This window comes from Saccopteryx leptura, chromosome 1 (genome assembly GCF_036850995.1).
Source record: "Saccopteryx leptura isolate mSacLep1 chromosome 1, mSacLep1_pri_phased_curated, whole genome shotgun sequence".
Lineage (NCBI taxonomy): Eukaryota > Metazoa > Chordata > Mammalia > Chiroptera > Emballonuridae > Saccopteryx > Saccopteryx leptura.
In genome coordinates this window covers 42,388,970-42,409,885 of record NC_089503.1, presented here as the reverse complement: position 1 = coordinate 42,409,885, position 20,916 = coordinate 42,388,970, and the positions used below count along the sequence as shown (strand labels likewise).

Below are 20,916 nucleotides of genomic sequence, written 5' to 3'. Positions count from 1 at the left end.
TACACGGCGGGGTTGAAAAACGAGAGTAACGCTGCTTCAGCTGGGAAATACAGACTGAACTGACTTTTAAGGGGAGTGGCCACAGCATTTATCCCCAACTTTTTCTCACTTTATCTTCTGCTCACTGAAGCCCTGCCCATCTTGCAAGGTGCTGCCCGAACCTCATTTTGCACGAAGCACTGTGTGCACTCCTGGTCCACATGGGCTTCCTTCTTCTCTGTTCTCTGCCATTTACTGGCTGAGGACCTCAGGGAGTCGTTTCACTGCATCAAGCCCCTGTCTTCTCTGCTGTAAAATGGGATAATAGAGCCACACACCTCTCAAAGTGGATATGAGAGTGAAGAGCAATCGGGCTTGCTAGGCAGCCGGCACAGAGCAGGCCCACATCGTGTGGAGCTTCCTGTCACACTGTTCTAGGTCACTTAGCTCTCACTTCTCAGCAGACGATACACTCCTTGAGAATGGGGACACATCTTACTGTTTCCTGCATCTCTGCCCACACCTAGCATAGGGCCAACCACGCAGGGTCCGGCTCACTCAGCCTCCCTGAGTAACTCACGTCTGTTTTCCTTTGATTCTGGATTTTGATGGTGGAGAAGCTGCACCCATTTCCCTTTGTCCCCCTGTGCGTCCCGCCCTGCTCTGCACCAAGGTTCCACACACAGGAGCTCTCAGTGATGCCGAAGTGGAGACCATCAGATAGTGTCAGGGGTAACCTTGTTTGCCCAACGGTCTGACTGACTGGTGTAGGATGACAGGCTGAAAGCCCAGTAGGCAGCACCAGATGGGCCCCGTCAGGAAACGTGACCCCATGGTTGGCGCCAGGGGCGAGCGAGAAAGATGCCCCATTACCTCAAGCCTAATGACCTGTATCCTGATCCCTGGTGACAGAGAGCAGAAGGCAGGAAGTCTAGGAGGAGATAAATGAAAATATACTCAAAGCATACACCTGCAGCCAGGAGGTGCCCCACCCTGCCGTCCTATCCCTCCCCCTTCCACTGACCAACACAAAACAAACCTGTCCCAGGAAGGGCGGACGCTGAGTAAACAGTGTCTGGCTTTCAGCTCTCCCAGGGCCCTTCCCTTTCTGTCTGTCTCTTACAGAGATAGCCTGGGCTGCAATGTCTATCCTCCTAAGTTGCTGAGTCCTAGACAAGTGAGGGGCCCTGGGAAGACCCCTTCTTGGCTCCAGAGCCCCTTACTGCTTCCAAAGTCATCTCAGCTCTTGACAACACAGAGTCTCCTTTCGCCAGGTCCTCTGGCTCCGGGCCCTTCACAAAGCTCTGGCTTGTCTTCTCAGGGCCCTTTGGGACAAAGAACACCTACTACACAGGCTTCAGGGGGCTAGCCTGGGAATCCAGGCATGTCGTGATGTTGTTTACATAGAAAAATACATCCCAGGTTGCAGTTTGGAATGCAGGAAACGAGCCTACATCTCCTAGAAGCAAAGTGGCTGCCACCTGCCCCCATCGCTATGACCTGAGGCTGCCTTTACTTTGTTGTCAGGAATCTTGGGGACCCAGTGCCCCAATTTCCTTGCTGCATCCCCCCACTAGGGTGACAATGAGCCTACCTTACCCTACCCTGCCATGTTGTTGCTGGGAGAGGCAGTCCCCTGTCTGCTGGGGGGAGCCCTCTCCTACCTCAGCGGCTGTTTGCCCTGATGGGAGCCTGGAAGCCAGGTGTGTGTAGCTGTACAGTGTGGTGTTACTGTTAACACAAGGAGACCCAGGGCAAGCAGAGCTGGCAGAGAGAAGAATACAGAAAACCTAGGTTTGTGGATAGTAATTTCTGAGCTCCTTAGAGAGTCCTTTCCAATTTCTTCTGTCCTATGGAGTGCTCAGCCTGCGGGTCGGAGGCACAAGGTCAGGGAGGAGGGTAAAGGGGCGAGACTAGCAACCTGTGGTGTTTCGGTGAGGAACCCAGGAAGCAATGGCTGCCTGCCATGTTCGCAGCTCCAGTCTAGGAATATCTTGTTCTAGCAGGACTTTGTGCAGAAAGATGCCATGATTGCTACATCCATATGGTGGATGGCCTGGCCACTGCTGGCTGGACAAGGGTCCTTGCCTGAGGCACAGGGCACCATGATCTGGCTGGATTCAGGGCGGCAGCACACCTGGGTGCTCAGTGCGTGTCCCGCCCTGTGAGAGCCTTCAGGTTGGATGACGGCCATCTGTCCCCACCAGACCTTCTCCAGGCAATGCGAACACCAAGAATACAGAGATGACCTGAGGGACCGTCTTATTCTCCATGAGCTTATTAGGGAGACACATCACATGCACCTTCCACTACTGCCCCCCAGCCACTGTCACCCACAACCACACACACCAGGTGTGTCTCTTCCTTGCCCACCGAAAGACCAGTCTCAGCTGGGGGAGGTGATCAGCTTTGTTCCACTCCTCTAATCTCCTCCCCTACTTCTACCTCCATCAGAGTCCACTCTAGGTTCTCTTCCAATAAGAGAAAACAGACCGACAATGGTGCCCCACTGTGTTCTAAGTCTTCTTCAGCTTCCAGGTTCTCAGCTCTGTAACTGCTTAAGGCTGGGAGTTAGAGACTCCAGAGGATCTAGTCTGAGTCATGCTATTAACCTGGGGCGTGACCTCAGGAAGACGCCCCTCTGGGCCTCAGTATCCCATCTGTCAACGGTTCTCCCCACTTGCAGAAAATATTTTCCACTTACCCCCCTTGCCACACATTTCATGTAATTTCTACAGGTCTACCTTTTAATTCACATATTCTCTCTGTAGCTATGTTTTTTCATTGAACCTGTACACTGATTTTTGTTTCCATTTTGTTTTTTCTCTTGGAGGACTTCCTCTTGGCTTTTTCTACCATAATGGCTCTTAAACAGGATAGGTCACAGAACCAGAGTGTGGATTGCCAGCTGTTAATTATCAACGTCCCATTTATGCACCAGGGCCTGGCTGGATACACCAACCACCACCAGGTGGGTACATGGAGCCACTAGACCAACTGAGATGAACTTGAGCTAGGACTCCGTCAATCAGCTGACCTCCATACACCCTGACTCTGACCTGGGGACTACTGTCTGCCAAATTAATTTCAGTAACTAAAATTTTAATTTCTGTAAGTTCCTTTGGCTTTCTTTTCCCCTGACATTTTCTTGTTTTGTCCTGTAGGTTTTTCACCTTCTGTAGCTCTTTAATTATTATTTTTTACATACTTATTTTATTATGCCTCTCAGTCTATTCTAACATCTCCAGGTATCAAGAGAGTAATTCTCCTATATTTTGCATTTGCTGATTCACTCTGGTGGATTTTTATTTCTTTATTATTAGCTCCTTGTTCAACAGAATGTTTGCTACAAGAGCTCCCTGTTCTCTGGAAAGTGGTTTTATTATTTATGTCTGCTGGGATCCTAGGAGTTTTACCAGTTTTGGTCTTTTTTTCCTCTATTTCGGGGCTTGGGGTTCCCAAACCAGTTGGCTAATGTAAATTCGGTTAGTGAAGCTTCTGTTTGGAGACAATGTTTCCTCCTCAGGGCCCCAGATAAATGAAAACTTCCTTGCAGCTTCCCCAGGGCGGTGGCCGTTTGGTCTGACTTATTGAAAAGAAGCCCTCACACTTCCAAGAACTCAAACTGTTATTTATCCCTTTACTGCTGCCTCTCAGGAAAGGATCGGCTCAGTAGCATATCAAAGACCTCGTCTCACTTTCTCATCGCTGCATCTTGAGGGCCAGCACAGTGCCCCACGCAGGGCAGGCTTTTAACACATGTTTTCTGAATAAATGACTGAGGAGCACTGTGATTTCGGGGCGGGGGTGAGGGGGAGCTCTGCTGCATGAGATAGTTTGAGGCTCACCTGGATTGGATGACCCCAAAGCCTCCCGTTTCTGCCAGTGTCCCCTCCCCCGTGCCCTGGTACCTCATCCTAGCACGCAGGCAGCAGCACGCAGGGCTGGCCAGTTGGGGTGGACTCACTGGAGATGGAGGTGTAGATGGCAAAGGCTCTGAGGCTGGTCATCTCCTTCCTGCGGGTCATCTCCACCCGCGCGCGGAAGATGTTCTCCCAGGCGTACAGCTTGAGCAGCTTGATGCCACGGAGCATCTCGTTGGTCTGCTTCAGCCTCTCGTTCGAGTACTCCTGCCAGGGGTCACCGCGTCAGGGGCCAGTCCACCCAGGAGGTAGGGGCCGAGCCAGTGTCCTCGCCATTTCACAGACAATGCCCCGCTCCGGCGCCCATGGGGCTGCTCCCTGCCTTCTCCATTAATCCCATTGCATTGGTTAACTGAGGCTTGGAGAGGTGGACTGACCTGTTTAAGGTCGATGGTAGTGTGCAGGTAGGTGGGGGAGCTGATTGGTGGCATCTAGGGGGAGAGTGAGGAGACCCAGCGATGACAGGGGAGCAGGAGCAGGCAGATACATGGGGGAAAGATGGGGAAAAGGAGTAGGTGCACAGAGTGGGGGACACTCACCAGGGTGCTCCGCTGGGCCTGGGAGAGCTTGGTGGCCACGAAGTACTGGACAGGGGCCAGTAGAATGATGACAGCTGCTCCTATTAAGGCACTGACTCCGAGGATGTAGTAAAGGAGAATCACACCCACGATGATCTGAGGGAGGGGCACGGGCATGAGTTCCCTCTGACCTGGTGGCTGCCCTGCCAGGGGGTGTTGGCAAAATTCCCCCTTCCTCAGTCCCCTAAAGTGGGACATGCCTTGGTGTCCGGGTTTCCAAACTGTCTTGGGGGGAGGCAGAGGAAAAGGTGTGACAAAGCAATTTCAGGAGGAGGGATTAACCTGATGGGCTCTCACACCAGCAGAGTTTCTGGGCTGGGAACCAACTGCATTTATCTGCAAGGCTGGCTGAAGCATTCTCTCCCCGAGTCTACAGGTGGAGGTCTCAGAGCGGAGGTCACTCAACCAGTGTGACAGCACCTTTTGTGCAAGGCTGACGTTTTACTCTCATTGGGAAAAGGGAACAGATGAGCAGAGAGGGGCACAAAAGCCATGTCCACACCAGACACAACCGGTCCACAATCTGAGGATTTCCTTTTCATTTTTATGTTCCTGGCTTCTTTAATTTTTTAGTGAATCTCACAGATATTCTCTGAAAAGAGAATTTATTCTGTATCTAGCTTTATGCAAATGACTGCCTGCTTCGGAATATTTATGGGAAGTGTAAGTTACTCTTGCCAGCCTCCAAAGCATCAAGATGACAGTTTCTCAGGTTGCCTTCGAAAGCAGGCACCTCTGAATTCAGGGCTATTGCGAGAGGAACAGCTGTGCTGCCTTCCTTAATTGAACATTAAAATGAAGTCTGCTTGGGCTGCCTCTGCACTCCCTGGGCCCACCCCAAAGTGGCACTAAGCTCCTGCACCACCTCCAGGACAGAAGAGTGGGTGGGTGGCTCTGTAATGCCCATTAATTACAGAACGCCTCCTGCACTCGCAGGTTCTTACAGGGCTGCTAAGTGGTCCCTCAGCACCTGCCTCCCAGTACTTAGCTGATGTTAGATGCGGCACGGATGGGCAGGGGGCGCATTAGGAGATGAAGAACACTTCTACTCCTGCTGGGCCCGGCTGCTGTCACCCTCCAGGAAAATTATCCTTGGCATCCAGTCCTTTCATGAGCTGTTCTCTTATGGAAGCGATCAGGGTGTCTGTCACTCAGCAGCTCAGGTAGAGCCGGACACTAAGGAAGTTCCCAGAGCGCGTCCAGAACCACCACCAGTGCACTGGCTGGGGGTCGGTGCCTCACCCCCACCCCTCCAGGCGCTGGCAGCTGCTGGGGCAGGAGCTGGGCATGCTGCTGCCAAGCCCAGGCTCCCTACACTCCACCTGTCCCTCCTCGTGCCCCTCACACAGCTCTGTTCACTCCTCTCTTCTGCAGGGGTCTGAATGGACCCCATGGGAGAACATACCAGAAATCAGGGATTCTACATGTGCAAAGCAAGTATGGGGGAGAAAGGGCTACTTTAGCTCCTATTCATGAGTTAGAAAAAACAATCTAGGGGAGTAGTGGGGCAATCACAGTTCCTGGAACCTACATCCCTGAGTTTGAATGCAGTCCCAGCACTGACTGGCTGTGCAATCTTGGGCAACTTACTTAACCTCTCTGACTCTCAGCTTCTTCATTTTTAAAACGTTGATTTTAATATCCACTTAGCAGGAGTGTTGTGGAGATATGTGATAAACACCTAGAATAGTGTCTGGCACATAGTTGGTCATCAATGCACGATGGCTGACCCCCTTCTTAAAAACAAACGAACAAGCAAACAAACAGGCCTTCTGGGAACTTTGTCACTAGGGAACCACAGAAAGGAGATACTTGGGTGTGGTCCTGCTACCTCGCTGTGTGGTCCAGAGTGAGCCCCTGCTCTCCCTGAGCCCCTGATTTCCAGACATGGGAGAGGAAACACAGAGGTCCACACAATGGCTGAGTTCCTTAACAAGGTGTCTGCAAGCTTCAGGGGCCCAGAAAGCCCCTGACATTGTAGGCAAAATGTGTGAACACATATTGTTTCTATGAGAGAAGGTTTCATTAGATTTTTAAAAAGTATTTTATTTTTATTCATTTTAGAGAAGATGATAAAAGAGAGAGAAAAAAGGGGGAAGGAGCAGAAAGCATCAACTCCCACATGTTCCTTGACCAGGCAAGCCCAGAGTTTCGAACCAGCGACCTCAGCATTCCAGGTTGAAGCTTTATCCACTGCGCCATCACAGGTCAGGCTCATTAGATTCTTAAAATATGTGTAGATTAGTGGTTGCTTATGGCTGGGGTGGGAATGAGGAGTGGCTGCCAATGGGTATGGGCATCTTTAGGGGTGAAAAAACTGTTCTGATATTGTGATATGCTTGCACAAGCCTGTGACCCATAAAATTGTACACTTTAAATGGATAAATTATATCTCAGTAAAGTTGTTATCTAAAAAGGTATATGTGACCAGAAAAAAAAAAGATTACAACCCAGGGAGAGCCTTGGGAATAAAGGAATGGGGTTCCTGAACTAATTTCAATATTATAAAAATCCTCATGTGCCCTGTGGCCAACCAGGCTGCACACAGAATCCTGACCAGGTCGAAGGGATTGCATCAACTCCAGATGGTAAGACTGGGCCTTGAGGGCTGGTCACAGCTATAAGTGGCAAAGGGAAAGTCTATAAGCAATTAAAAATGGAAAGCCAAATAACATTTCATGAGAGGTAAGCAAAGGCAAGTAACTGGTGGAAATAAAAATCCCTACCTCCCCAGTTGTTATGAGGGTTATTTACACAAGTGAGAGAGGCTGGGGCAGGGCTAGGCACTGGGCAGGGGTGATTAGTATTAATTAGTATTATTAGCAATGATGCATGCACAGTAAACATAAATAACAGTAACAACAACAATGCAGCAGGTTCCTTAGACAAAACCTTTTGAAACAGGTTGCTCAAGGAGGCACGACTGGAAGAACAAAAGGTTGGTGACTATATCAGCTGAGCTCTCCAGGCCCTCTATAGCTTTCGTTGCCAGTGATCCATCTTGGCAGAGCAGAGGGAGACCCAGGGATCTGTTGTGGGTAAGTGGTAATGGGGGTGGCTTACAGGGATATTCTGGTAAAAAGAACCACCAGATCCTCTGCCCTACTTGTCTTTTGCCTAGCTGCCTCCCATACGAGCCTCTCATCAAATATAAGCTTTACAGGTAAGGAGGACCAATCAAAATCACTTGAGATTGTTTATGGAATGTGCATAAAGTCCTCTTCACTCACACAAAGTGTGCAGATTAGAGGGACTTGATATTTACTTAGTGACTACTCTGAGCAGGGCACTCTGCTTGGTGCTTTACTTACATCATCTAATTGAATTGTCATAGCAACTCCAGAGGGAGGGAAGCACCCCTATTTTACAGATGAGGACAGTGAGGCTCACAGAGATTATTTCAATCAGCCTGTCTCATCCAAGTACAGACACTTTCCTCTATACCAGGCAAGCCCCAGGAGCTGGCAGGCCCTCTGAGAATGGGTCTGGGATTTCTACTTCTGGCCTGACCATCCAAGCGATGATTCATTTCCAGCAACAGGACAGGATCATAGACTCCCTGGTGGAAGGTGGGAGTCAGGGCGGATGAGGCCAAGAGTCAGGTAAACCATATCCAAGGTTCTTCAGCTATAGCTGGGGGAGAATGCACCCCCTTCAGAGCTAGTCTCAAAGATTGTTTAGTTTTAAAAACAATCATGTTTTTTATTTTCAAAAACAATAAGTGCTTCTTGGAGAATTTAGAAATGAGTAAAGAAAATAGAAATCACTTGCAGTCCTACCATGTGACCTTTCAGTTCTTTTTTTCCGTGTGAATCTGTGCAAATGCACACACACACACACATATATTCCAATTTAGTGAGGAGTGTACTGCATATACTATTTTTAAATTTACTCTTTTTGCTTAAACAAATCAGGATACTTTTCAGCGTAATCAAGCCCTTTGCTACAATATAACTTTTCATGTCTGCAAGTGTTCTACATATGATTATTCCATAGTATTTTTTAAGGTTTTTAAGGTTTAAGCTGCATTTTAAGTCTTAATGGCACTACCCTCTCTGAACATCAAGAGAGATGGTTAGATGCTGGCAGAGTGTGAGACAGTAGAGGGACCCTGTAGACCCCAGTGGGGTAGAAGGCACAGGCAAGCATGGAAAGGAAGATGGTGAACTCTTAGTGACCAAGCACATACCAGCAGATTCTGGTTTTGTGTCCCTTCTTCTACTTCCCACCAAAGCCCACATCCCTTACCTGTACTGGCATAGCCCAGAGGTTTGGGCACAAGAAGAAAAACCACATGAGCTGGTTGGTGTCGATGGCAACCAAGTTACAGATTTGCCCGGCAGTCATTTCCCCCATGGATAGGTTGGAGGTGGACAGGTGCATAATTTTATTGTAAATCTTGGTCTGGAAATGAGAGCAGAATGTTTTGCATTTGTCATCATCATCATCCTAATCACCATCCCAGATGCCACATGTCTATAGTGTGCCAGGTCCTTTCCAGGTATCCCCCCCCCCCCTACGAAGCGTAGAGCAGCTCTGTAAGGGGGTCCTGCATTATTATTCCAATTTCATAAATAATGTGACTAAGGCACAGAGAGGTAAGGGGTTTTGAGGACAGATCAAGCAAGCCAGAGAGGCAGCATTCAAACAAAGGATCCAGGCCAGCATGAAAAGTTACTTCCCCAGCAAGCAAGACCTCTCCCTTGGGGACAGAACTTAATTAGCTCTTAAATCTTAAAAGCAGATCATCATGTCCAGTTGTTGTCTTGATTTACCAGAGGCCAGTGCAGAACATACTTCAGAGCCATAAAAATGACAAAGTGGGGCAGCCATCTGGTTTGATGCAGCCATCTCAAACCAGGCAGTGTGGTGTGCTCTGGGGCCAAGTCCCATCTTAACTGAGCCTTGAAACAAAACCAGGGTTCAGCCCGAATGGTCTTCTGTGAGACATAATCTATGAGTGTCGATCAGCCCCTGGCAGCACGGTCCTGGGGTCCAGCCACCTTGGGGACCTCACTCTGCCTCCTCCAGGCAATGGGAACAGCTATGGTAATGGCTCCCCATGAGCTCTGACCCTTAAAGCTCTATATGCAGTGATGTGTCACCCAGGAAGATAGCAAATTTCATGCTTTGTGCTCTGGAAAAAAGAAAAACACATTCCTGTCTTAAATATCCTAGGGGTGCCTGCTCTTGAGTGAAATTCTATTGTGCATTCTGTTGTCAGGCGGATTCCTGGCCCTTAATTCATCTTTTGTGTAAACCCAGGCTTTTTTGTGGCTCAGGGGTGCTTAAAGTATAAACCTATTCTGTGTCTCTTTTTTTGGTGAATTTATATACCATGGGAAAGGTTTAAAATAATGGCAGTCACATTTTCTACATCTATGCACATCCTAGGTTATTTGAAATTGGTCTTTAAAGATGAATAATAAACCTTGTTTCAGGGAAGTAGAAACATAGGCTAGTCTATCAACGAAAGAATTATTAACATCAGGATACACAGAAATATCCAACCGACTGATAGCTAGCATGTCAAAAAAATTATATATAAAAAAGAAATTTTGCTTAATAACTTTTCATGTGAGAAATGTGATTACTCTCAAACTCATGAAGACACAGACTCTTGCCTTTAATTTTCTGTAAATCTCTGAAAGAAAGAAGTTTTTTTCTAATTTGTTTCCAGTGTTAATGCTAGCATTTTCTTTTTGTGACATGAATCGATCTCTCTTTATTGCAAAAGATTCAGTTTGATAAAAATGGTTACATGCTAATACATTAAAAAATCATTTTGCCTCTTTTGTATAATTGGAAAATACTGGGCCACAGCGTGAGTTATGACATGCACATAGAAAGTAGATTTAATTACGAAACTGTTTGACTACAAAATTGGCTGTCATTTGTGGTGGTGCAAGTCTGCCTGTCACTGGAGGGGTTTGAGCAGAGACTGGGATTTTCAGAGAGGTTTTCTGAGCTGGGCAATAGCTTGGTTCTTCCTAGCTCTGTGATTGAGTCTTACAGGGTCTTGGATTGTCCTGGGCTCTTTTCTCCCTTCTCACATGATGACATTCCTGAGGAAATGGTTCTGTTTCCTCAATGAAAAACCACTGGGGATGGGCAGGGTTGTCATGGACAGGTTGTGCATTACATGATTTCAGAGGGAACAAGGACCACACCAAGATCACCAGTGTCCAAACCCTGACACTGTCCCCAACCCAGGCTATATATACCTTTCTCCTTTTCTACAAAGCCTCTGATCACGGCTCCCAGGGGACCAGTCAATGTTAATTATTCTGAGGCACATTTCTGAAGAATGAGGTGGCTTTGGGGTTTAAGCACAACTTCTTAATGTTTTACTGACTTCATGGGAATTGCTGGATATGGCAGATTTTGTAGTTGTTCCCCCACATCCATTGTCTCCTTTTTATCCAAAGAATTTCTAGCAGGGCATATAAGGTAGTCAAGATGAAAGACCCCACTTTTTATCTTTCTAGGTACAGCCAGGTGGGCAATCCCTCACTAATGGGATGGAAGAGAATATGTGCAACTTCTGCATTATGATTTTAAAAGGAGGCAGCATTCCCTGCTATTGCCCCATCTCTCTGCTGGTTTCAATGTAGACGTGATAGTGGCAATTTCAATAGTCATCTTAAACCATAAGATAAAAGCAATTGTGAGACGGCAGGCAGAGCAACATTATAGAAAGAACCAAGGTCATTGATGATTGTGTAGCTAGCATATTGGCTTTGATTTACTGTGAAAAATAAACTTCTATGTAAACCACTACCATACTGGGTCTTTTCATTCCAACCGCTAGACCAAAATTCTCATCAAAACACTGGGGCTTAGACAACTCTCATTGCCAGCTTGCCTAAAGGGGCCCTGAATCCTTCGTGACATTGATCATCCTTCCAATGGATTCCAAAAAGGACTCCACAGAAGGCAAGCAAGGAGCTAGTTCCAACGGACCCATCAGGCCGATAAGTCTCTCTTACTATGACCCAAGATTTAAGATTTCCAATGCATCTCAGAGGCTCTCTAATCTTGGTATGTCAAATATGTTTCCCCTTTTGTCCCCAAAGAAGACTGTCTGGTAGTGGAACTCTAAAATAGAATCCAGAAAAGGATTCTGAGGCTGCATTTGCATTCAGCAGAAAACAGTCTGTGGTGGATTAGTGATGCTGGTTCCATTCAAGTCTGGAAAACATGGAGGCCCCGGGGCTGAGCAGTTGACAGTGGGGGTCTCGTCCAAGATTTAGAACTACTATCTTTCCTAAGTCCAGCCCAAGGCGCTTTTCACTTACCCCACATCATTTTGTCAGTGATCATTGTTTCAAAACATTGTTAAAGACATACACACACACACACACATTAAAATAAATTAAAAAATAAATAAGATAAATTCACAGCAGAATTATCCTTGAGTGCCCATGAAGACAAGTAATGTGGTTCTTACTATGAAGTGAAAAACATAATCATTCAAGTACCTGTATTGCTCCTCTCAAGTTAATACCAGTTTCAATGGCGACATAGTAGGATGCTTGCAGAAATGTCCTTTGCAGTAGGAGGGCAAGGAACAGAAGCACGGCTAAGACGTAGGCGTTAGCAAGAAACTCTTGGGATGAGACAAAATAAACCCCGAGAAATTGAGTCTGTTGGAAAGAGAAGTTCAGAGGTGGCTGTCACTGCCAGCAAAGAGACTGCCATGAGTACCTGCTACTGCGTCATACTGATCATTCTAGGACCCTCCATGCTTGCAGAACCTTGTGCAATTGTTTACAAGAGAAAAATCAGATTGATAAATCCCAGTAAACATTCTAAGTACAGGGAGGGCTGCCTATATCCTCTTCAATATCCTGCTTAGGGGAACAGAATGAGGCCCAGTTCTAACCTCACGCCCCTGAATATGACTTGCTGCATTGTGGCCACCAGGCCTAGGGGAGCTCACTCTGAATGGAACAAGAATAAATGGAGCAAATCACAGAATCGCTAAAACCGGAAGAGCTAGGACAAATCCCATGATCTGTGCTCTCTGCAACAAAAACGGAATCAGAGGAGGCCTTGTCCCACACTCACCACCAGGCTGCTCTGTAGTCATTTCTGGGCAGAAAAGACCAGAGAAAATATAGCATGGCAGTGCTCCCAGGCGAGAGATGGGAATGCATTGCCTATCATAGACTGCAAAGATTTCAGGCCCATGCCCTCCCCCACCCCTGCCTTGTGGGCTCTCAGGACCTCCTTTCAAATTTAAGGTTCTCATGCCGCACCTCCAGCGAGATCTCAGGTGAGAAGCAGTGGAGAAAAAAACCCGTCTGACTTTGTTGCTAAAGATACCAGGGTACTGCCGCATGGCTGCTTCCAAATTCAGCATCAAGAGCTCCCAGAGAAACTCCGATCTTGGTTCAGTTCATTGCTCCCCAGCAGAGCCACATCAATCTGTCCCTGAGACAGAAATCTCCCCTTTCCGAGGCTCTGCCCTGAACTCTGCAAGCTATTGGGAATGGCGTGGGAGCTGCTGCAGGGGAAAGAGTGCCGGGAACAAAGCGATGGGAAGGAGCCGCAGGCATGTCCCTGACCGCCGTCAGGCAGATAGGGGCAGGGCAGGGCAGAGCTCAGTGCAGTCCTTTCTCTAGTGAGAAATTCCTGGGTCCTGGTACAGGGCTTCCTGATGGGAGGAAGGCGACTGCTTTTGGTTCAACAGGGCTGTCTAAACAGCTCTCACTGTTTCTTCCTTGTTCTGTGGGACAGGGGTCTCTCCTTTTTGGAGACAGCAGGAAGGAGACATAGGGAGACCACTGAGGGATAGATGCAGGACTCAGAGAAAGGCCAACTGAGGCCTGAAGCCTCCGATTTTCTTTCTTATTTGTCAAAGTACCAAAGGGAGAAGGTAGTGGGTGGGGGTAGGCAGGAAATAGCAAATGGACCTTAAAATTAGGCTGCAGGGTGGGGTGGGCGTGAAACTGACCTTACAGAGAGCAGAACTCCACCCTCATAAGATCCTAGTGAGAAGGGTAGATTTATTAGCCCAGTTTTGTACATGAGGAGATGGAATTTCAGCACAGTTAAGGGGCTGGCCTCATGTTTCATGTTGTAAAGGAGAGCATGTGAACATGAACCTGTGTGATGGCAAAAAACACTTCCCCGACCTAATGCTTAGGTCCTCTAGCCTTTTGACCTTGAGTCTTTTATTGTCAGCTATCGTTTGTGACTTGTGGGGGAGGGAAACATGCCCGTTTAGCTGGTTTTGAGTCAAAAAATGAAGAGTTGCAGGGAATTCTTCTGTTCTACTGTCCTCCTCGGAGACCCAGCTCTGGAGAATGAAGTCCATGATTTTAAAGCAACAAAGCACATCATAGGAATTCATCCCAAAGGAAATAATTTAACATAAGAAAATGGCTATGTGTGCAAAAATGGCTATCTCTGGATTAGAGCAGGGGGAGAGTGCAAAAATCCTTGTAAATGTCTCACCATAGAGAATTGTCAGGGATAGAATGATACTCATGGGACTGCTATGTACTCAAGAACACTGATCGTCAGGAAAGCCCTTGAGCAGTTCATAATGCCACAGTGTGCTGTTGTCATATTGATCAGAAAACACGGAGAATGCGGGGTGGAGAATGCAGGCTGGAAAAATAAATGGATCCTAAATGTTGGTTAGACTATGGGTAGTATTTGTTAAATGCACTCATCCATATTTCTCTATGTTTAGCAAGGCAACAGATGATCTTTTTGCAGCTCTAAAGGCAAAGCTTTTACCATTCCCCCTGCAACACATACACTCTGGGGTTAGAAACTGTATGCCTTTGAATCAACAGTTTTGTGACCTGTTAAAGTAAAAATCTTCCTGCAGGTGTAATTAATGAGGTCATCATTTCATCTCTCTTCAAAGAGACAGTTTAAAAAGGATGGAGTGCCCTGGCCGGTTGGCTCAGCGGTAAAGCATCGGCCTGGCGTGGGGGGGACCCGGGTTCGATTCCCGGCCAGGGCACACAGGAGAAGCGCTCATTTGCTTATCCACCCCCCCCCCTCCTCTCTGTCTCTCTCTTCTCCTCCCGCAGCCAAGGCTCCATTGGAGCAAAGATGGCCCGGGCGCTGGGGATGGCTCCTTGGCCTCTGCCTCAGGCGCTAGAGTGGCTCTGGTCGAGGCAGAGCGATGCCCTGGAGGGGCAGAGCATCGCCCCCTAGTGGGCAGAGCCTCGTCCCTGGTGGGGGTGCCGGGTGGATCCCAGTCGGGCGCATGCGGGAGTCTGTCTGACTGTCTCTCCCCGTTTCCAGCTTCAGAAAAATACAAAAAAAAAAAAAATAATAATAATAAAATAAAATAAAAAAATAAAAAGGATGGAGTGTAGAACAGCAAAGTTTTGATTCAGAAGTGAGTTCTAGATTCGCCAAAGAGACCTGGAGTGCTGCCCAAAAAGGTAGGCCCTGCTGAAGTCTAGTGAGGAGAGGGTCCCGGGAGGCTGTGCATGGGTATGAGGGCCTGGCCACTGCCCAGCTCCCTAAAGGCATCATGGCAGGAGAGAAAAGGCCAAGGACCTACAACCTAACTTTGGCTGGAAGGTAAATGCTTTGGAAGATCCAATGCCCTAGTCTGACATTTTTACAAGGGAAGAAATTCTGCTCGTTTCTAGGGATTTCCCTAATAAATATTTTAAAAATTAATCAATGTATATGGTCTTCACTCACTATCAAATTTCTACAGAAGTTATTACACCTTTCCCCAATTTGCAGTTAAGCCAACAAGGGCTGCAGAATATACATGACTGATGAAGAGCACGAGGAGAGTTTATTGCAGAGGTCGGACTAGAACCCAGGACTCGTGACTCTACAGTTATGGCCCCTCAGTGCCCCTGCCTGGCCAGAGGTGTAACTAGAAAGGCCCCCTCCCCTTGTTCTCTGGAGCTCAAAGGAGAGGAGTCACCTGCGCCTTTGCTTCTGATTGTGATAGGACTCAAAAGGTGAAGTGCCCACAGGTCCCAGCCCTGGGAGGCCATGGGTAAAAACAGTAAGAACTCTCTTTGACTACCCATGGACTAACATATACACCCATCTGTCCATGACCATTTGACATGATGGTTTAGAGCCTGGACTTTGAGGCAGCCATATCTGAATTACAGTCCTGACTCATTATATACTAGCCATATATCCTTAGGCTAAGTTTCTCATCATTTCTGAGCCTCAGTTTCCTCACCCGTAAAATGAGGCCATTAACAGTTTTTACTTCAGAGCATTGTTGTGAGGATTCATGTAGCCATGCAGGTTAAAAATAAGTTAGTATATGTACGCACTCAATATATGGTAACTTCTGTATTATTTATTGAAGAATCATTTGTCCTGTGCCTCTTGGGTGCCAGGTCTGGAGCTGGGAGCTGAGCACACAGAGGTCAGACAATGTAATTCCTGTCTTAAGGCACTCAGGGTCAAGTTGAGGAAGGAGTCAGGGTGCTTTGATGGCGTACAAAAGAGGGGCCTTTAATTCAACCAGAGGAAGGCTTCCTGGAAAAAGTGACATCTGAGTCGAGTCTTGGCAGCTGAAAGGGGGCTAGTGAGGTGAACGATGAAAGGCACCCCAGGCCAGAGCAGAGGCGTGGGCACTGTCATGAAGAGATCAGCCCACACACTGATTTCACAAAGTCACAGAAATGCCCGTAAGTTCACAAAGTCACCCACAGCGATGGCCACAAATACAGGCACTCAAATGGGGCCACAGACACACATGGAAAAAAAGACATACCAACAGATACAGGGACAAAACAAAGGACACAGAGATAGAATCATAAACAGTTCCCAGGAGAACTCATTCAGAAACAAGCACATATACAGTCAAACCTACACGTTTTCCACTGAGATTCAGAGGCCATTCAAAGCTTTGGCCCTTAGCTCGTACCCAGACTGCTCCTTCTTCCTCTGTTCAGTGACATCCTAGAGCAGTGCTGGCAAGTTTCAGATGCCAGCAGTTCCTTTGAATCCAATTTCCTCACCCTCCAGCCAGATCAGCGGCATCCATGGCCGGTGACAGATTGTGGGTGGGGGTTGGGCGGGAAAGGGGATGGAAAGAGATACATGGTATAATGGGCCCTGCCCAGTGGGTCCCAGCTTTTCCTGGGGAGTGGCAGGGGGACAGAAGTGTCAAAGATTTGGCAAGCTATCAGATACTTTCAGTAATTAAAGAAGAAACAAGAAATGTTTGTCCTTGTAGATGCCAAGGGCGGTATGATCCTTGCCAACAGTGAGAGTCCTGGAAAGGGAAGAGAGGACAGGGCAGCCACTGCTAAGGAAGTAAACAGTGCTGCCCACTGTGCAGACTGCGGCAGGGTAGATACAGGCTAAGCGGAAAGAAGGGCTTTCTCACTTAGAGGCTTGTTAAACACCACACCGTGTAGCTAGAGAGCTTCCCTCTCTGTACGTTCAAGAAGACCAGAATAGCACCTGACTCTCTAGGTTAGAGCTTCTGGGAGGCAGGAGGATGAACCAAATGACCTCAATAAGTGGCCCCTTCCCCCATTTTCTGGGCCAGAAGCCCAAATGAGAATTAAGTCATGTCCCAGGCAACCACATAATTGAGGAGTCTTTGTTGCTGACATTAGAGACTGTATTTACTGTCAACTCGCCTTTCTCTGTCTGTAATGTGCTGATTGTATTTGGGCCACAGGGAACTAATAATAAATCCGATAAGGCTGGCTACCACTGAGGCAGGGCCATCAGTCTCAGGGATTTACACGCTGTCAGGTAACTGGGACAAGAGCATTCCAATGAGAGGGCAGGTAAGCCCAGGGTTTGTGTAGAAGAGGAAAGAGAAGGCACAGCTAGTGTTCGGATGAACTAATACTGAATATTACCGTCTCTTTGGCACATCCTGCCTCAGCGCTCTCTCCTTAGGAGAGCTCCACAAGATTTTGGGGAAACACAGGAAGAAGAAGAGAGCATGGACGAGCAGATAAAGGCTCTGGCCTGTGTCACTTCCTCTTAATAGTAACAACTGGCTCCGTGTTTGCAGGATTACCAATATAGAGTATTCTAGGGTCACCTATGGTCAGACTTAAGTTAAAGGGTGACACTCCTGTGGACAAGAGAAGCAGTCTCTTCCCCTCTTTTTACCCGGGCCACGTCAAGTTCAGAGGCTCAAAACCCAGAAAAGGCCTCAAAAGCCACTGAAGCCTAACTAAGCAAAAGAGTCCTCATATTCTTGATTGAATAAGAAATCTGCCCATCTCAGCCTGGCCAACTCCTATTCATCTGTCAAGGCCCCATTCAAATACCCCTTTCTCTATGAAGCTGTCATGACCACTGGCTAACTTAGTCACTCCATCTTCTCATAGTTCCCTGTATATATCTCTTAAGAGTAGTGTTTAACATATTTTATTATTAAAATATTTTATTTAGATTTTTCTCTCCTCCATTGAATTTTATTGTATAATTCTTGGACCCAGAGGTGATGGCTTTATAATAATAATAGTCAATTTGGCATCATAATTGTAAGTGCCCAGATTATAGAGTGAAAGAGGTTTTGGTTCAAATCCTGACTGTCACTAACTAGTTGAAAGGCCCTCGTGAAAGTTCCTTAACCTCTCTGAGCTTCAAGTGACTCATCTATAAAATGGAGATAAAAATACCTACCTCATAAATTATATGGTGTGTGAATTATATCTCAATAAAGCTGTTACAAAAGAATACCCAATGTTTTGAGGATTAAATGGGATAACTCCTGCACACAGATAGGCAGGTAGTAAGCAGTCAGTAAGTGGTTGTTATTGTTACTAGTCCTCATCACAACCATTGCCTCTGTATTCCCACAGCCTGGCACATAGTAGGCCTGGCACATAAACATTTGCGAATAAATCAGACAAATGGACTTGGAATATCTCATATTCCTGACCAAAAGTGCTCAGCTAATTAATTATAGCTCAAAAAAATTAATATAAACCTCCTGAGAATTAAATGCTATCTGCGATTTTGGCGCCCATGAGATGAATAACATTGCACAAGGGAGTATCATAAATTATTAAGATCCCTAATTAGTAATTCTCTGCATCATTTTTGGACTGTCTGTGGTTAAAAGATTATAACAATGTTCTTTCTGGGAAGATAAAATTCTGGTCTTATTAGAGGTGACAAGCTTTCCATTTCATGACCATCTACACCTCAGTGGCTGCAAAGAAACATGAAGAAATTAGGTACCCTGTCCTCTCCCCCTCATAGTGAATGCTATTGATGCAAGCAGGGAAAATAAACCCCCAGAAAGACTTTCTGTCTCTTTGGTCCATCAAATTTCAGTTTGTAGCATCTTTAGAGCTAGAAAGGCCAGTGGCTATCATCTATCTAGTCCAACAGGTTTCAAATATTTTTAAGATATGGAACACTTTTTTAAAAAGAAAGTTCAATGGGAGAAAGTCCAACATATTAATAAAAGTTGGGCAGCTTTTGAATGAACTTTGGAAATGAGGGCGAAAAAGCCCTGTGCATGGGGGTTTCCCACTCCCCTCCCCCAGCAGCAGCCCCCAAGTTGCTCCTGCAGAACCTTGAGTGCTATGGGTATACAGACCCGAGGAAGGCAGAGCCCTGAAAAGGTAGGTAGAGTTTATTAAGATGACACAAACTAAAGGCCAACGAACCATAAACACTCTTGACATTGAGTAAACAAATGCACTTCCTTGCAACTTTCTCAATGATTAAATAACCGGGAGAGGTATTATGGTGGTGATATGGTGGTGACCGTGTGGTGAGATGAGCAGGGTGCCAGAAATCCTCCGGGGCACAAGCTTGCCTCCTGGCATTTCTGTTGACCGATGCAGAGCATCTTCTGGATGGGGGCTATTGCCAAGTGAGGAGGAATACTGAGCATGTGTGAGGAGCTGCCTTCCTGCAGACACAGCTCACACACACATCGGACTCTGGCACATTCTCACTCACCAGTGAAAACCTTCCAAAAGGTTCCCTGCTCTACCCCTGGGTGGCCTACCTTGGGCTGGAAGACACGGTTCTCCTTCCCAAGATGATCCACAATTCCAAAGATGCACAGGGGCCCGGCGAAGCCCAGGAGGTCAGCCAAGATGCGGAAAGTGCTGCTGAGGACCAGGCGTCTCCCGAAGGCATGGCAGAGTGCCCGCCAGATGGCCCGGGCACCCTGTGGGCTCTGCGTGTTCTTACGCTGCCCAGAGAGACCCATGGCCAGGTCAGAGTGGCTGAGACCCGTTCACAGCAGGGCCTGGCATCCCAGGAAGCCCCTGGCACCTGCTGCCTGGAGAAACCCAGTGGCCATGTCTGCTGCAAATAGGTGAACTACAGGAAAAATCACGGAACCACCAAGTGCACAGTTGGGTGGGCCCTATCAATGCCAACACATTCCAAATGGGGAAACCGAGGCCAGAATATTGAGCAAGGTCACACTGCTGGTCAGGGACTATGTGATGAGAACTGTAATGAGGAAGTGGCATATACCACACTCATTTGTGGCCACCTGCCACCACGTCTGCCTCGGTGTTTCCCCAACGTGCTAGAGCAGACGCAGTGAAGGAGCACTGAAATGGGAGTTAGGAGACTGGTTGTTACCTATCGGTTGTGGGCCAGCCCTTGGGAGGCCATGGCCTTCCTCAGGGCCTCAGTTCCCTCCTCGGTGACAGGGGGAGATCCTTAGCTGGCCCAACTCATAGAGTTATTGTAAGGATCAGGCCACTAATGCTCCTGCTCTCTAAAATGGGTGAAAATCCCCACCTTCAAACTGAGCTCCAGGAGAAAGCACAGGCCACATGGGAATCCAGTGGGGTCACTTCCCTTCTCAGGGCCTCAGTTTCCCCACCTGGACAATGAAGGTGTTAGACCAGATGACTTAAACTATAGCGCCATCTTAGCTGTGACTACCCTATGAATCTTTGACCCTCAACTTGTTGCTGGCTCACTGTGTGACTTAGGGCCAGCCTCTTCCTTTCCCTGGGCCCGTTTCCCCACCTGTCCCAACAGGGGTTTGACTTGATGCTTTCTGAGGTTCCCATCTGTGAGTCTAAACTGGAGGGCAGGGAATGGATGGTGTGGCCATGTCCCTACTGACCGCCTGGGCATCGAAGGCTTCACGGAGCCGCTGGTAGTTGGTCAGAGCCCTCATGGCGATGGGCAGCTTCCCGATAACTCGGAGATCAATGGGCTTCTTGTGGGCAGTCTTGATGAAGGCGTTCATCCACCAATAGGTGCCTTTGGACAGCAGGTTCACAAAGGGCTGCAGGAAGCGCACCCCCAGGTCCTGCAGATCCTCGGGGGGCTTCACCTCCCTTGGCGTCTTGAAGAAGATGTATCTCTGTGGGGGCACATAGGCCACTGGGATGGGTAAGTGCAACTTCACACCATTCTACTCTTTGCCCTAGGAGCAAAGATCTGGGGTTATGACATCCCACTCTCAACCTCTAATAGACGAGGCCACTGTTTGCCTATTTCTAGGAAAAGGAACACTC

The 20,916-nt window shown here is 47.6% G+C and overlaps 1 protein-coding gene across 3 annotated transcripts in view; it reads right to left on the bottom strand.

Moving 5' to 3' along the window:
- The window catches only part of ABCC8 (ATP binding cassette subfamily C member 8), a 70,926-nt gene that overhangs the window by 39,132 nt on the left and 10,878 nt on the right, over positions 1-20,916 (bottom strand). For all 3 annotated transcript variants that reach the window (XM_066365103.1, XM_066365096.1, XM_066365111.1), the window contains exons 5-10: positions 20,520-20,762; positions 19,434-19,622; positions 11,962-12,126; positions 8,729-8,884; positions 4,442-4,576; positions 3,947-4,109 (exon numbers count right to left, since the gene is read on the bottom strand). In XM_066365103.1, the coding sequence (XP_066221200.1) occupies positions 3,947-4,109; positions 4,442-4,576; positions 8,729-8,884; positions 11,962-12,126; positions 19,434-19,622; positions 20,520-20,762 (1,051 nt within the window). The remainder of the gene's footprint in view (positions 1-3,946; positions 4,110-4,441; positions 4,577-8,728; positions 8,885-11,961; positions 12,127-19,433; positions 19,623-20,519; positions 20,763-20,916) is intronic.